This window comes from Varanus komodoensis, unplaced genomic scaffold (genome assembly GCF_004798865.1).
Source record: "Varanus komodoensis strain SLA01 unplaced genomic scaffold, ASM479886v1 scaffold39, whole genome shotgun sequence".
Lineage (NCBI taxonomy): Eukaryota > Metazoa > Chordata > Lepidosauria > Squamata > Varanidae > Varanus > Varanus komodoensis.
The window spans coordinates 427,556-443,299 of NW_025335922.1; the positions used below are offsets into that span (position 1 = coordinate 427,556).

The 15,744-nt window shown below is 42.4% G+C and overlaps 1 protein-coding gene across 3 annotated transcripts in view; it reads left to right on the forward strand.

The window, feature by feature from the left end:
- CSNK1E (casein kinase 1 epsilon) overlaps positions 1-15,744 on the forward strand; it is a 41,620-nt gene that overhangs the window by 20,859 nt on the left and 5,017 nt on the right. For all 3 annotated transcript variants that reach the window (XM_044441054.1, XM_044441055.1, XM_044441053.1), the window contains exons 6-9: positions 11,101-11,271; positions 13,208-13,356; positions 14,175-14,367; positions 14,612-14,751. In XM_044441054.1, coding sequence (XP_044296989.1) covers positions 11,101-11,271; positions 13,208-13,356; positions 14,175-14,367; positions 14,612-14,751 — 653 coding nt within the window. The remainder of the gene's footprint in view (positions 1-11,100; positions 11,272-13,207; positions 13,357-14,174; positions 14,368-14,611; positions 14,752-15,744) is intronic.

Here is a 15,744-nt window from a genome sequence, read left to right on the forward strand (position 1 = left end):
TAAATTTGTCTGATTCTGAGGAAGACATGGTAGAGCGAGGTGGAATGGAGGAGTCAACAGTTTCAAGGTTACCTAGTGAAGTTTCTCAGACAGCATGGGAATCTGCCTTCCTTGTAATGGGAGGAAGGCTTTTCAGGGTGGGAGGTGGTGCAAATGGCTTCTTGACCTGGTCAGGAAATGGCAGGTGCGACAAGCAGACCGCTTATGCAGTCTTCAGTGTTCTTGCCGTCTTGCCCTTAAGCAAGGAAGAGCACCCTGAGGGTTGAGTCAGCCGCTTTACTGAAAGAAGGAGAAGGCAAGGAAATTTCAGTTTGGATTCAACTCTTTACATGGACAGATGCTTCTGCTGCAACTTTAGTAAAAGGCTACTTTGAGTTTATACTGCTCTGTAACCAGTTAAGTTTTGACTGTAGTCCACAGGTTTCGTTTTGAGTTTGATAAAGAGAAGGAAAGAAGGAAGGGACTACCTCACAACAGTCAGATAGAAATTTTCTTTCAAGGTCATAAACATTAGGTCCTTCAGCAATGTTATGTTTATGTTTTAAATTGTACTCTGCTGTAGGGTGGTATAGAAATGCAATACATAAATAAATATGCATTGGTAAAAAGCCATCTAAGTAGTGAAGCCCAACAAAGTTAATTATGTATTGGACGTTGGATTCGTTGTTTAGCTGGCTGTTTTTAAAAAAGGGCTGGGCAAATAAATGTATGAAGTCTTACAATGGCGACTCACTAAGCAATCTTGAAAATTGATCTTCTGTGTTCATAGGTAGTTTACCTATAATTATTTGAATAGTCATTCCACTTAATGTATTCTATCTTGCTTTTTCTTAAGAGAGCCCCAGGTGGTGTACATGCTCTTCCTTTTCATGTTACCCTCCCAACAATCCTGTCAGACAGACTGGCTCAAAGTCACCCAGTGAGCTTCATGGCCAAGTAGGGACGAGAACCAGTCCTAGCCCAACACTCTAGTCATGACACAGTATTGGCTTTCAGCAGATACCAGGGACAAGCACGATATGACTGTTAACTTTATTATGCTCTGCTTTGTTGGAGACAAAGTCACATCTTCGGTGTGACTCAGCTTTTGCCATTTTGTGAACAAATTTTGTGGCACAAATCCCAAGCACCACCTCTTTGCCTGCTCTTAACTATACGACTGAAGGCAGTGGAAAATCAGCTGCAGGAGCTGAGGGAATGGTACAACATGCTCCTTGTGGCCTTTTCCAGCTTGAGCTACTGAACAGTTGAAGGGTGACTCTCGTGGTGCCTGATTAAATGTCCAGCCTTAGCTAGACTTACATCTAAATGCTGTGAAATATTGGATTGTTGGTATAAACCACTGGTATGACCCAGTAAACTGCTGTTTTGGTTTCTGGTTGCTGCCTTCTGAAAGCATAAAAGTGGCATTATCCCACATTCCTCAGGTTACAGATATTATTTGGTGTTGTCCCTGCTGGGAATTTGGAGATGCAAATCATTTTTATAGCTACACAGAAGCTCTTGGTCTACAAAATATCTTCTCACTGTGTTGAAACTGATAAAGCAGAAATGGTATTGTTGGCAGGGTTGAAGAATATCTTCCGTGTTGTGTTGTAAACATGATCTGTGTCACACTTCGGTCAGTAGGAGAGAAGTGTTGCACTTGCTCTGCATTTAGAAGGTTGTGAAGAAAGATCCTCCACGAACCTCTGTGTTTAGGTGATTGGAAGAGTTGGGAATGGCCTTCCTTGAATAATAATATTCTTGTTGCTGTTTTTGCTGACCAAGTTACCAGCAGAAAAAAACTGAACTCATCAGGGGCAGATTGTCTGCAGAAGCAGGGTGGATTTGATTTAAATCACTAGTCAGTAATACTAGATTTAAATCATGGCTTTCTATGTAATTTGCATGCATGCATGCCTTCCCCTTAGGTATAGGAACTTCATTAAAATATCCCCAAACTGAGTCTTTTTTACAGCCTGCTGCCATTATACACTTTCTCCTCCAAGGAAAGAATAATATGATAAACCTCAGGCTATACATAAAAAGATCCAAAGATTTGTGGAATATTCTGTTCAAAAGGTTTTGCTTTCATTTTTATTGCTTGCACCTCCCTTCTCACACTTAGCTTCTTGTGTTGATGTACTGTATTCCACTGTCAACCATCTTCTTTTATTCATTAAATTATTTGAAACTTAGCACCTAAGAGGTAAGAAGGTGATTCTGTGTAAATAGATTTGCAAAAGAACAATGGGATCAAGGTCTTTCGTTTTCTGTATGTTTTTGCTGGGAAGAAGAGGCATGTGCTCTCTGAAGACACAAATTTAGTTTTGGGAACTGTAAAACCAAGCATCTGTGATAATATCTTCTAGATAGAAAAATTGCCCAATGATCTTACAGAAACCTCTGGAAGAGCATGACATTGTGAATGGATTAATGGAATTCATTTTTCAAAAAATTTAAGCATTGCTTGAATATACAACCTCGTGCTACATAATTGAAAACTAATTCTTATTTCACAATGAATAACCTTTAGACTATAATGTATTTTAAATAGAAAACTATCTTTTGATAGATTTTCCCTCAAAAATAATTTCATTAGTAAAAAAAATCCAGTTTAAATAAAAATTGATTAAATCTGATTTAAATTTTTAGAATCTGATCTTTTTTTTTTTTATTGTTGATTTTCATCTACCCTGAGCAGAAGTGGCCAGAAGCTTAACTTCGCCAATCCTTGTCAGAGTGGCAAAGTCAGAAGGCCGTCTTTTCTAATAGCAGGCATTCTGTACTTCTGTACTGTTTTTTGTCAGCTGATTCACCCTAACTCTCAAAGGCTAAAAATTTCAGAAAAATTGACTGGCATTCATAGCTTATTGTCTGACTTCACAAACTTGATTGGATTATGTCTTTTGCGGATGTGGCTTTTATTAACAAAAAGAAACTTTTGAATGGGTATTCTGACACATCTTTTTGCATCTGGCACTCAATCTGGCACACAATGTGGATTTTAAATTTCCTACCTTCAGGGAATGCTTTAATCATCAACTTTCTCCTGAGGGATTTCTGATAAAACTTTTGTGGCTTTGTTATTGGGTATACTTGACTTGTGCAGTGTTTGAACTAGGCTACTGGACCTAGCTGTTGTCTAAGCCGCCCCGAGGTTTCGGCAAGGGGCGGCATAGAAATGTTATAATAATAATAATAATAATAATAATAATAATAATAATAATAATGTACTGGATACAAATTCCCCATCTGCCCCATCCTTTAAGGCCACTGATCAAGAATGTTTGGAGTTAAAGCTGTGCAAACTGAGTGCACACCCTAGAACAGTGGTGGTGAACCTATGGCATGCATGCCGCAGTAGTCCCCAGAGTCCTCTCAAGTCGCCCCAGCATCATCCCAGCAGCCAAGCATTGGATAACAGTGCACATAGGGGCCATGCGCATGCTCGGAAAGAAGTAGCGGCACCAGGCGATGATGTCACAACCGCCACTCATTATCCACGACTCGTCCAAGCTTTCGCATGACTGGTCAGTGTGCTGCCAAGGATGGATGGATGGATGGATGGATGGATAGATAGATAGATAGATAGATAGATAGATAGATATGCTTGGACTGGCTGTGAGTTGTTTTTTCTAAACTAAAACCTCAGTATTCAGGTTTTATTGTAGTGTTGGCACTTTGTGATAAATAAGTGGATTTTGGGTTGCAGTTTGGGCACTTGGTCTCTAAAAGGTTGACCATCGCTGCCCTAGAATGTACCCAATGCTCTACTGAGGCTGTCTGAGTATTAGGAGGAAATTTAGTAATAGGCAGGGAGGCAGTCCATCCTTCAGCTACATGGAACCTAGTAAACTTCTGAGAGCCCCTGGGATTCCTACAAACATAGTTTGAAAATTACAGTCTTGATTCTGATAGGCTAGTATTAACATTTTTATCTCTGGGCCTTTAAGGAAACCTTGGCTTTGACTTTACATATGAAATGCAAGCCTATGGAGACTCTCAAAATGGGGAGCATGTTGTTAGATGTGATGTTTATAAGACTGTTGTCAAGGCATGCTTGCAGATTGTTTGTCTTCCATGCCCTTCATTGGTTGTCCTGTTCTTTCTTGTAAAGCATGTCTATGTTCAACTCAAGGCTTCTTCACCTGTGATAGCATTCCCACAGGAAATGCACTGTATAGCAGAGTGACTCAGCTTGAGCACTGCACCATACCATGGTCAAGGATGCTTAACTGTTGTTGGGTGCAATGTTTTGAACTGTCTGGTCATGCTCTACAGTAATTATCAAACTAGAATAATAAATGATATCTTGAAGTGGATGTTCAACAATTTGGCATGATGTCCAAATTGCCCAATCATAGTTAAGGTTGCTGCTCCACCCGCAGAGCCCACTGCAGCAAAGGATGGGGATGTTGTATAAATGGAAGAAGAAAACAGATGAGCTGCTCTAAGTCATGGCTTGTCTGTACATTGTGTAGCCCAACCCATGGTTTGGGTTAATGCAAACCATGCTATAGTGAACAGAGTACATGTTTTGTTTGGTTAGAATGACGTCTGGATTGATAAAATGTGTGTAAACCTTCATCCATGCTGCCAGTTTTACAGGCTTGAGTTCCTGCACCGAGATAGAGAAGCTTGTGTAGAATTTCTTACATTGCTGTTTTTTGTAGGCATTTTTCCCCAGCTGAAGGCATTCTTAGTCAAGGGTCTTTCAACCACACTTAACTGCTGCACTGGATAAGTAGTAGCTATGCATAAATCAGGCCCCGCTGCTGTTTGCATGAATAGATCTCTTGGACTTGGCAAATGAGCAGCTAAAGTTTTAGTTTGCTTGCCAGTTGAAGGGACATTAACTCTTACCAGACTTAATTTGAGAATTCAAGGATTGTTTAGACATTGCTGCTGGAAAAAGCAGATGATACCAAATGCTACAAACCTGAATTTGCTCTAGATATTTCAATCTTAAATATTGATGTGAAGTCTTTTTTCTTTTCATAATTATCTTTCCTAGTGATAAGATCAGTTGCTGCAAATTACAAACTAGCATTCTGTGATGGAAAAAATCAAGTTGGGGAAGCTGGGCAAGCACAATCCTGTGACTACTAAGCAACGTCTAGACAGCCGTAGGATTCACAGCTAATTGGTCAGAAGATCACTCTGGCCTTGTAGCTGGGGTCTGCAGTCAGATTCCACCCCCCCCCCCCATCACAGCTGGTGCAGGAAGATCATCTCTGGCTGCTTCTCCAAGAGGCCTGGGAGAAGGACTCTGGAGCTGTTCCAGTAGACAGGGAGGAGAGGGGACATATTGACACTGCCAGAATATGACATATCATGGCAGTGCCACAGCCTCCTTTGTACCACACTTATGGCCATCTAAGTGTTTTGCAGAGGAATAGGAGTGCAGAGGTGACTATTGTCTCTGCGTTATTTCCACAACACTCCATAGAATGTAATCTTTCAGCTTTGGAGTGTTATGGACATCCCCATAAGATTGGGCCCTGAATCTCAAAATATGCAAATCTTGAAAAAGTACCTTGAATGTTTTTATGATCTTGTGAGCTGTACTGGAGATTTAAATTTGAAAGGTGAGATATAAGCAACATACTTTTCACTTCTGTTGACTTTTCTGCCCAGGAATGTTTTATTGAATGAACATATATAGCATTTCAGATAGTTTTCTTCACTTAAAGAAGAAAAACAAGCTTAGTTACCAGAATTTTATATTGTAATGTAAAATAATTTTATACATTGACCTATAGGTTTGCTTGACTTGTGTCCTATGGTCTATTTTAGGGTAGGCTTACCAACTTTGTAGCCTCTGGGGCAAATGCAACATGCCATTCATACATTGCTGTCTGTCTCATGCTCGATAGCCCCCGAGCTGACCCTGTATGTCAACTTCAACCCTGCAGTACAGAAACCTTTTAAAGACACTTTGTGTGGACAAGGCCTAAGTGGATTGTCTGAAGTCTTGTGAGGAGTGGAGGCAGGAACTATAATTGGAACCCACAAAACTTCTCTTTGGACAGTTGACAAAAATTTGCCATTATTTAGAGTCTGGAATTCCATGCTTTAAAATACTACATTCTGCAGTTAGTAAGGTTGAAATAAGCTCAAGCAAATGTGGCTGGCTGGCTGGCTTCATTTTGACTGCCCAGCTTTTGCTCCATCTTCTAGTACATTTTTGTTCTGTAGTTCTGCATTGGATTGTGAGGAGGACAAAAATAACAGCATTCCTTTTGAACTGGCTGGTTATGGTATCCCAAACTGAGAGTAAGGGGCCTTAATTTGAATCTTCAGTGCAAGTATTAGTGTCCAGGGTGTGTGTTTAATCAAACCTGAATAAATCAAACCTGGGAATGTGGGGAAGCAGAGAGCAAGAGCTAGATGGTCCCTTCAGCTGGACATTTCTGAATTTGTTACTGGGAGGAGCGATTTGAAAAGGCAACTCTTGATTCATGCATTCCATTCAGTTTTCACATGCTCAAAAGATGACTTCTAGCATATCCTGCACCCTTTTAGAGCTCAAGATATCTGAAATGGACACTCAGAGGTGCCCAGGAGAGGGCCTGTAGCAGACTCTGTCTGAATAGTTAGAGGAGACGGGCATAAATATACTAGTGATTTCTCTGCACATGTTTGCAAGTAAATACCCCCATGGCCCCTTCCTCAAGCTGGCTGAATATGCACAGCAGAGTCCCAGGGCTTTCCTACTGAACAGCCTTCCAGCACTTACTCAAGACTTCATGTCAAAATAAAGCATTGTCCGCATGAACCTGACGCATCTATGCCTAATTGCAAGAGCTGAATGTGAGGAGAAAGAGAAACCTAAGGGACAGCCACATAGGCTTCACCAGCGGTGGGTTCAGCTGATGAGAGCGGCTGTTCTGCAAATGTTGTAGACAGTCTCTGATAAAAATAGGGGTCTCCTGCATCCAGATCAGAAATCAAAACTGATTCAACTGTTCTGATTTTTACCATTCAGCAGCAGGGGCTTTGGACAAATGGAGCTTTGAATAGATCAGAAAACAATCTCTTTTTAAGCTTGAGGAGCTTTGTGATGCAGTGGATCTTAGTGGCCAGTTCAGTCATTTCTCTAGTCTCATTTGAAAAATGGAAATGACTGTTCCATACTTGATTTTATGCAAAAGAAAAAAAAATCTGTCCCATTACATGTCTAATGCCTTGCATTTGACTGCTGCTGTAACCCAGTCCTCCGTTACGCATTACTTACATGAAGGAGGTATGATACATTGCTGGGGAGCAGGACTGCCTTCCTGGCCCCACCGCCAGCACTGGGCATCCTTCTTGCCTTGGCACACTTTCCAGTGAAGGATCCCAGTCATGTAATTGCCTACAAATGAGCAGCTGCTTGTGCACGTACTTCCTTTTTCAGATGATCACACCAACATGCACGTGGGCAGGGGCAGGGGTGAGTATGAATGGGACTACAAATTATGGGTCATAATTTATCAGCTGGGAGATGAATGCTCAAAAGTGCTCAGGCAAGCTACTGACTCAACATACCTCATTTGCTGGGATGACAGAAAAGACAAAGATGTAAGAATGGAATAATGTAGAGAAGGGCAGATTCATCTCTTTAAAAATAGGTCACTGGTGAACGTGGAAGGGGGAATCTGGCCCCCTGACACCTCCTATCTGCTGCCTCTCCTCTTCTTTCCCAATTGTGAATGCCAAGCCTGGAAGTAAGCCCAGCTGGGGAGAAAGCATCTGGGATCTGGGGGATTAAAGTGGTGAGCAGTGAAGCAGTTCTACACCCATTACTGAGTACTGTGTTGGGGCTGTACATTATTCCCCTCCCTTATAGTCATTTCAGAGATCCAAGTCAAGAGACACCTTCTTCACTTGTGTAGTTTTACCCCAAGTCTTCCACTGGTTTGTGGATCAGGAAAAGGGCAAGTTATAAAGAGTTGCCAGTTCACTTAATGAAGCAGTGACAGTGTGAGATGGAAGAGGTGGGGAGGATATTAGAAAGTTGACTAAGCATGAGGCATCTTAGACTTTCTACCGATAATACAAAATGTCTTCCAGCATTCAAGGAAACAACGAAAAGTGGATGCCAGAGTGACTTCTGCATCTACTTCTTGCTAAGTCTTGTTTTGGGTGAATCCACCCACATGGTCGGCCTACAGCTGGGTCTACCAGAAGAAGCCCACCAATCTTTCTGGGATTGTTGGTATTCCTGGTTTTTTAAACACAAAGTTTGTTCTTCTGCTCGTCGGTTGCTCTACTAGTTCCAGTACTGTTCTCTTAGGAAGGCATTGGCAGACAGTTGCACGTACTGGTTAAACTGAAGTAACTAATGAATCAGTTATGCTTCAAACATTTTATTAGTTATTTCAAAGTGCCTCAGGCACAGTGGATGATGGCAGACTGCTTAACATTCAGGTCTGCTAAATCATGCATAATATAGGTAAGCAAAGACTTTTAACAGCCAGAAAATGGCATAGGTGAGGAAGTGCTGAATATTTTTCCCTCACCCATAGGAAGGGTTTGGGAAGAAATTAATGCAATCTAATTTTTAATGCAAATATAATTCCCAAGTTGTGTTTCACTGTTCAAACCAAAATGCAGCTGCACTTTTATATCTGCACTTTTCTAAATTTTTTGCTGCAGTTCTCAAATAAAAAAGTGGTATCAAAATTGCATTTCAGTGAAAATGTAAGAAAATAACCCCTACATTTAAATTATAGAAAATAGGATGCAAAAATGTATATTTTAGAAGAAATGAACCCAAAAATGCATGCAAGGTTTTGTGAGAGCTCTTCCAAAATAATAATCATCATCATCACCTCAGAGGGAAGCAGAATGGGGTTAATTTATGGTTGGAAGAAACAAAAATTGACAACTCCATTCCTCCCTCTCTCCCTCCCTCCCTCTCATCAGTTTATTTCCCTGAAATCTGTGCCTCTTCATTCAGCTGGGCCCTCATGCTGGAAAAGGAGAACTGCCAGGGTGACTGGGGAAGAAGCTGTGAAGAGGTGCATGGCAGGTGCAGGGACTATACATCTTAAAATTGCCATTCCCCCTCCCCTGCTTTTATATAACCTGAAGAGGGCTGCATTTAAAGATACAGGTCTATCCCCTCTGCATCATATTCTGGGCAGACAAGCTTCTTTGTTCGTTGTTTTTTCCTTTCTACCAAATGATGTCAGGATGACTAATGGCAATAGAATAGAAAAAATATATAGTACAGAACATGGCTATCACCCCTTTAGAATTTGTGTGACCTGTGAAAATGCAAACTGCATCTCTCAACTTTCTTTTGTCTCCTTGTTTTCCTGTCTGTAAAACTAGTTAGAAATACAACTCTAAGATAAACAGGAACATGCTAGGTTTCCAGAGTATAGGGACATGCTGGATTTGATGCTTTGTTGGTTTTGTAGCAACGTTCTCCTACTGGGTGCCCTCAACTCCCAACATTCCTGACCCTTGGCCATGTTGGCAGGGACTGCTAGGAGTCAAATTCCAACATATCTGGAGGACACCAGACTGGGAGAGGCTGCACAAATCATGCTTGGGAGGCGGAAATAATTTCTTGGTCATTAAAAGCTTGCTTGGGCCATTGCTGCTTCTTGGCTACTGTATAGAAGGTGGGCATCAAATTGGATCAAGAAGCCTTGTAACCTAGATTGAATGTTCACAAACTAGATCGGTTCTTAGGGAGTCTTGGAGAAATGTGTACAATAGTTAAGCAGTATGTTAAAAAAATGGTATTGTCTTACATTGACTTGTTTAAAATTCTGCACTTCTGCTTGAAAGGTTAGATTTTTTTATTTCCTGCCTGGAAAAATCTTTCAAAACTTTAGGCCACTTCCTTAGTAACATTTTTTCCATCTTTTGCTGATAAGATCCCAGCAAGGAAATGGCACTGATACTAGGGAGGAAAATCCAACTACACTAGAAGGACTTGGCTAAGTAGATGCTAGAGGCCAAGTATGAAAGATCAGGGTAACATTCCACAGTTCAGCATGCTTATGTCCATTAATGGTGAACCTGAGTGCTTTGTACTGGATTTCTTCTCTTCCCACTCACCCTGTTCATGCTTTAATTGGAAAGAATAATTTTCTCTTAAATATAAAGTATATTCTCTTAAATATAATGTGCTACTACTTCTGTTTTGTTGTAAGCTAGGGAAAGAAGACATTGACTCCTGAGATTTTGGGAGAGCAGCAAATAGAAAAAAGCAGAAAGATAGACACATCTGACTATGGGGACCAACCTATAAGTTCAACATGTGCTATTGCACTGTATTGAAAAATTAACTTTAAATAGCAGATCCAGGAGGAGAATCATCCCTTTACTGGGGATAAATAAAGGTCCTGGTGAAAATTGTTCTCCTGAAGCTACAACTTGCATTGAGAGGGAAACTGGCTTGTAAAGAGAGACCAATGGTTAAAGCAAAAAAACAAAATGCAAGGGCCAAACTGGTGAATATATTGCTTTATTTGGCTCCAGGACTGGCTTTAAGACAGTGGATGCTACCTTCATGCAAATGACCTGTGTTGTTTTCTTTTGGTTTGGTAGAATTTTTAAAGCAAAGCTTGGATTCTAAAAAGCATCCAGGTCTGATGGGATTGTGTTGTTCATGCAACTTGGCTTCTACTGATCATAGGGAAGAGCAAATAATGAAGCTCTGTCATCTGATCACAAGAAATCCTGTTTGTGTGTCTCCTGCCCCACTGTTCCAAACCCTAACAACAACAGTTGCACTAGATAATGCACACACTATTGTAATCCTCTTTGGAGTTACACGATTTGAAAAGCTTCATATGCACAGAAGCTGTGTCTCTTAAGATGATTTCTGTACCTGGACCAAAGTCAGTATGTCTCCTGCTGTTGCATGGTATTACACAACACCAAGACAGCCCAGCCTGTAGCTGAAATTTCCTGCATACTTTTACAGGACTTTCTCAGTATCTTAAAATATAAATAAACGCCTAGATTCTTGGCAGAATTGACCAGATTCTGCAGCTTCCCTGTATCCCCATCTTGGGATTTTCCCCCGCCTTTCTTTTTCCCTTGACGTCATTTGAGTGGTTGCTGGAACATCTCTGCTTATGCCTGTGTGTGTGCATCCTCTTTTTCCAGAACAAAGTCGCCGTGATGACTTGGAGAGCTTGGGCTATGTGCTTATGTACTTCAATCTTGGCTCGCTGCCTTGGCAAGGCCTGAAAGCTGCCACAAAGCGCCAGAAATATGAACGTATCAGTGAAAAGAAGATGTCAACGCCCATCGAGGTGCTCTGTAAAGGCTATCCTTGTAAGGTTTTTCTATGTGTGCATGCATATTTCTTTTAGCTTCTTTTACATTTAGGTGTGCCTGTAAGGGAAATTTGTGGACCTCCCAATTGCTAGGTTGGCTGGAGCAGATGGGAGTTGTATGTCAAAACATCTGGAGGACTACTGGTTGCCCACCTTGATGCAAAGGTACTCAAACTGATTAGTCATAATCTTCACAAATGTTGTGAAACCCTGCTGCCACTTTAAGAGCTAGGGGAATGTTGTATCTTCTAAAGGCAGAATATGTATGTATGTATTTTTATATATATATATGTGTGTGTGTGTGTGTGTGTGTGCATGCCATCCTGTCATGAAAGCCTCAGGCATTCACCAATATTTCAAGAAATACTGAGTTTTAAGAAATTCAGCCCTAGTAGCCATCTGAAAAGAGTAAGTAAGGGGTCTGTCACAAAAGTCAGTGCCTAGTGAAGTAATTCACTAGGCAAGCTCATTTTAGGGCTTCCGCATGTTAGCCTCTGGGGAGGGGGCTTTCAGACCTATGTATAGCATGTCCTGCATAGGAAAATATGAATGTATGTACTCAGGTGTGTTGCCTAGACCTCAGCCTTACTAGTTCTCTGGGCACACATTGGGGAGGGTGCTGTAACAAAATGGCTGCCATGCTTACTGAAGAAACTGAGTACAAAGCAGAGTTTGGATTGTGGCCACAAACACTGAGCCACATATTTGACCCTCACAGAGCCAGGCAAAATGCCCATTGCACAGAGAGCAACCTGCTGAGGCATGGAAGTAAATGATTTGCAGCCAACCCAACTTATCAGGCCTGGCCCAAGACATTTTCTTGCAACCCCTTTCTCCCAGCACTGTGACCCAAACACATACAATTGTCCAAGAGTGCCCACTCCAAACTTTCTCTCTCGAGATCGAATCAAGCCACCTTTTTCTCATGCATATGTACCCCACAGCCCCTGAGTGGTACACCCCATTCATCCAACTCTTGCACTTCCCTCCTCTTCCCCCAGAGATTGCTCCACTGCTCTCTGCCCCCCACTATTTTCTTGCTTTTAAAATTTTTCTCCTCTCCTCCTCTGCTATCCCTACTGGGTAACTACTTGGGGCAATTTGAGAAACGAATGGATGGAGGGTGGCTGGTACTTTGTTTTGCAGCACACCCAGTGTAAAAACCAAGAAGTCAGTAGGGTCAGGAGGCCTTGTGGGTTTTGAGGCGGGTGTTTATGGACATCACATGGATGAAGACGACCTCAGCTTGCATAATTAACAAACTTTCTTTGCTGGCTACAAGCAAAGTGCTCTCTCCCGCTGAGGGCATGTCTTTGCCCTCTAACATCAGTGCTAGGGGCTTGTGCTTACCCACTGAGCTCTGCTGAGCCCAGGGGGACAGAGGTATATGTGCAAGAGCGAGGGCTGTGTCTTTTGAGGCTCGGCTTCTTGCTGAAAATAGGTGAAGGGGCACCGTTGTCAGAGAGTTGTCCTCCCTGCCAGTCTGCCTGCCTGGAATTTCTGTGTAGGCATAATGTTCATTCAGGGTTTTTGCAGTGGTGGAAGGGAGTATTATTTATTGATTTAATTTAATTGACAGATGTGTCTACCACTGAACATATTTAAAAATATATGTTAAGTATTTCAAAAAAGAAATTACCATGTTAAAATAGGATTGCTATATGAAAAGCTAATACATTAATGTAAAACACTTAAGACAGCTATTAGAAGCAATTCAAAAGTACTGTAGTTAATGTCCTCATTACCACTGCAAAGGAGGCAAGAGGCCTGGCTCCTGAAGGCCCTGGTCCCTTTCTCTTGTATGGGAATGCTGCCGCTGTGGCCTCTGCAGAGGATAATGCTGTTGGAAGCCACAGCAGGGAGAAGGAGTAGCAGTGCCTTCTTGGGATGGGGATGTGCCTCTGAAAAATCATCTCCCTCCGCTCTTTCCTCAGCTGAGTTCTCTACATACCTCAACTTCTGCCGTTCACTGCGGTTCGACGACAAACCAGACTACTCTTACCTGAGGCAGCTGTTCCGCAACCTCTTCCACCGCCAGGGTTTCTCCTATGACTATGTGTTTGACTGGAACATGCTCAAGTTTGTGAGTAATGCTGGTTCTGAGAATTTTTGTTTCCGGGTGGAGCATTCAGATTGACGTGGGTGAAGGGCAGGGAAATGCTCTCTTTAGTGCTGAGCTGTGTGTTTTCACACATTTGCAGTCTATGTGTGGTATTGAATTCTGTGAACTGAGAATTTTCTTGCTTCTTTTCTCATAAAGAACAAGTTCAGAACCATTTGTGGGTGTAGAAATAAGCTTGAGAGCCAAGTGCATAAAATCTCAGAAGAGAATTAGAGAGAAGAGGGCTAAGTAAGACTGCCATGGGCTGCCTCAGTCCTTGTTGGCCTATAGCCAGCTCTTTTCTGATGCAGGGGCCTGAAGGTACTCGTATACCCAGCTACCATTGTAGGGTTCTTTCTAAAATACTAATTAGTATATTAAAGTGATTTTAAATTCATTAGATTTTAATAAGCCCTGAATGCTTGTCAGCCATACACATACCTTTGCACTTTATGGCCAGAACAATGCATGGTAGGAGAGGTCTACCCCAAATTGGATCTCTGTATATTACCTACACATTTCCCTTTTTAGACTAGCTAAATGAAAAGGATAGAGACTGATCAAAAGCAAAGCCTGCGTGTTCAAGGAAGGGGCCTGAGGCCAGGTTTTATTCAGGTTATGGCTGGAAGAAACATTTCTGCAAAATTAAAGTACAGAGACAGTCCTGCATGTAGAAGTCTAGCTTTTCTTCTCTAAATCTATCTAGTCACCGCTGTAACCACTGGCGTAGCAGTGTCAAGCAGCTGGCATCCTTTTGGCCTGCTACTGACAGCTGTGTTCTGGGGCATTTGATCTTTCAGGGAGCGGCCCGGAATCCTGAGGACATGGATCGGGAGAGGCGAGAACACGAGCGAGAGGAGAGGATGGGGCAGCTCAGGGGTTCTGCCACACGAGCATTGCCTCCTGGGCCTCCTGCTGGAGCCACAGCTAACCGCCTCCGCAATGTCGCTGAGCCCATGGCCTCCACGCCCACCTCCCGCATCCAGCAGTCTGGTGAGTAAAGATGCCACTTGGGGCAGGTGGTCCCCTAAGTCACAGTGAAAGCACAGCCAGGCATCTGCATCCGTCTCTTGGGTAAAATTCCTGCTTTAAAATAGACCCCATGTGTGTGTATAAAAACATCATTTGACCCATGGATGAATCTTAGATGATAAGCTTTTTGAGAAAGGGTCATCTTTCTATGTTTCTGTTACTTTGTAAATAATCAGTGTTCATGAATAATTGTCCCTCCCATCAGGAAACACATCCCCCAGAGCAATTTCACGGGTGGACAGGGAGCGAAAGGTCAGCATGAGGTTACACCGAGGGGCTCCTGCCAACATCTCCTCATCTGACCTCACAGGACGACAAGAGGTGTCACGGATTTCAGCATCACAGGTTGGTTCTTACTCGTGGTCATTAACTCAGATGTATATTTGATTGTGCAGTAAAGCTGGATTAAGTCAACTGTAGAATTAGGGCCCCAAACTGTAGAGACTGGTCTTTCCTTCAGTGGTTCATGTGGTTATTCTACTTCTGTGTGGAACTGTTTTAATAAATTGCCACTTCCATGAGAAAGATGGCAAGAACATTCTTACACAAAAGGGAAGAAATTACCATGTAATTTGAAATGAATAATTTGAAAACCCTCTCAGCCCAGCAGGAGAAGTAGAATAGCACTGCTGCATGATTTTTCATGTGCCAAAGTAAGAACAACGCTTTTGTGGCATTTCTCCCCCCCTCCCAATATGTAGGGCTCTGGCCCTTGCAGGTTTTATAGATTAATAATAGCACCTGGAATTGTGCCTGGAAGCCAACAGGCATGTAGTGCAGTTGTTGAGGTAGAGCTTTGTACATTCCCGTCTGCCTGTGCCAACAGAGGGCAGGCACTTGCCTTTTGGACCAGCCAAAACTTCCTTAATGCTCTTTAAAGGCAGTCCTATTGCAGTAATCTCTTTTTGAACTTACAGAAATTAGGATGCATGCTTGGTTTTTTTCCCTTGCCTTTACTTCCTCCTTTTGTGGATTTGCTTTTAACATGGAAACATAGAAACAGAGCAAGTCAGAAGGGGCCTCATCTAGTCTGACCCCTGGCTACAGCCAGCTCCACTCCCTACAAACCGGCCACCAACCCTGTGGCCCTACACTGTTCTGATTCTAACCTGGCTATATCCTTCCTGTAACGAGGAGCCCAAGACTGAACACAATACTCCAGTTGTGAGTGCACCAGAGTCATATAGAGTGGTAGTAATACCTCTCTTGATCTAGAAGCCTCACTTCTGGCTATCCAGCCAAGGGTGGTGTTCGCCCTCTTGACCACGGCATCACACTGCTGACTCATGTTTAGCCTGCAGTCAACCAGCACCCCGAGCTCCCTTTCACCGGTGTTGC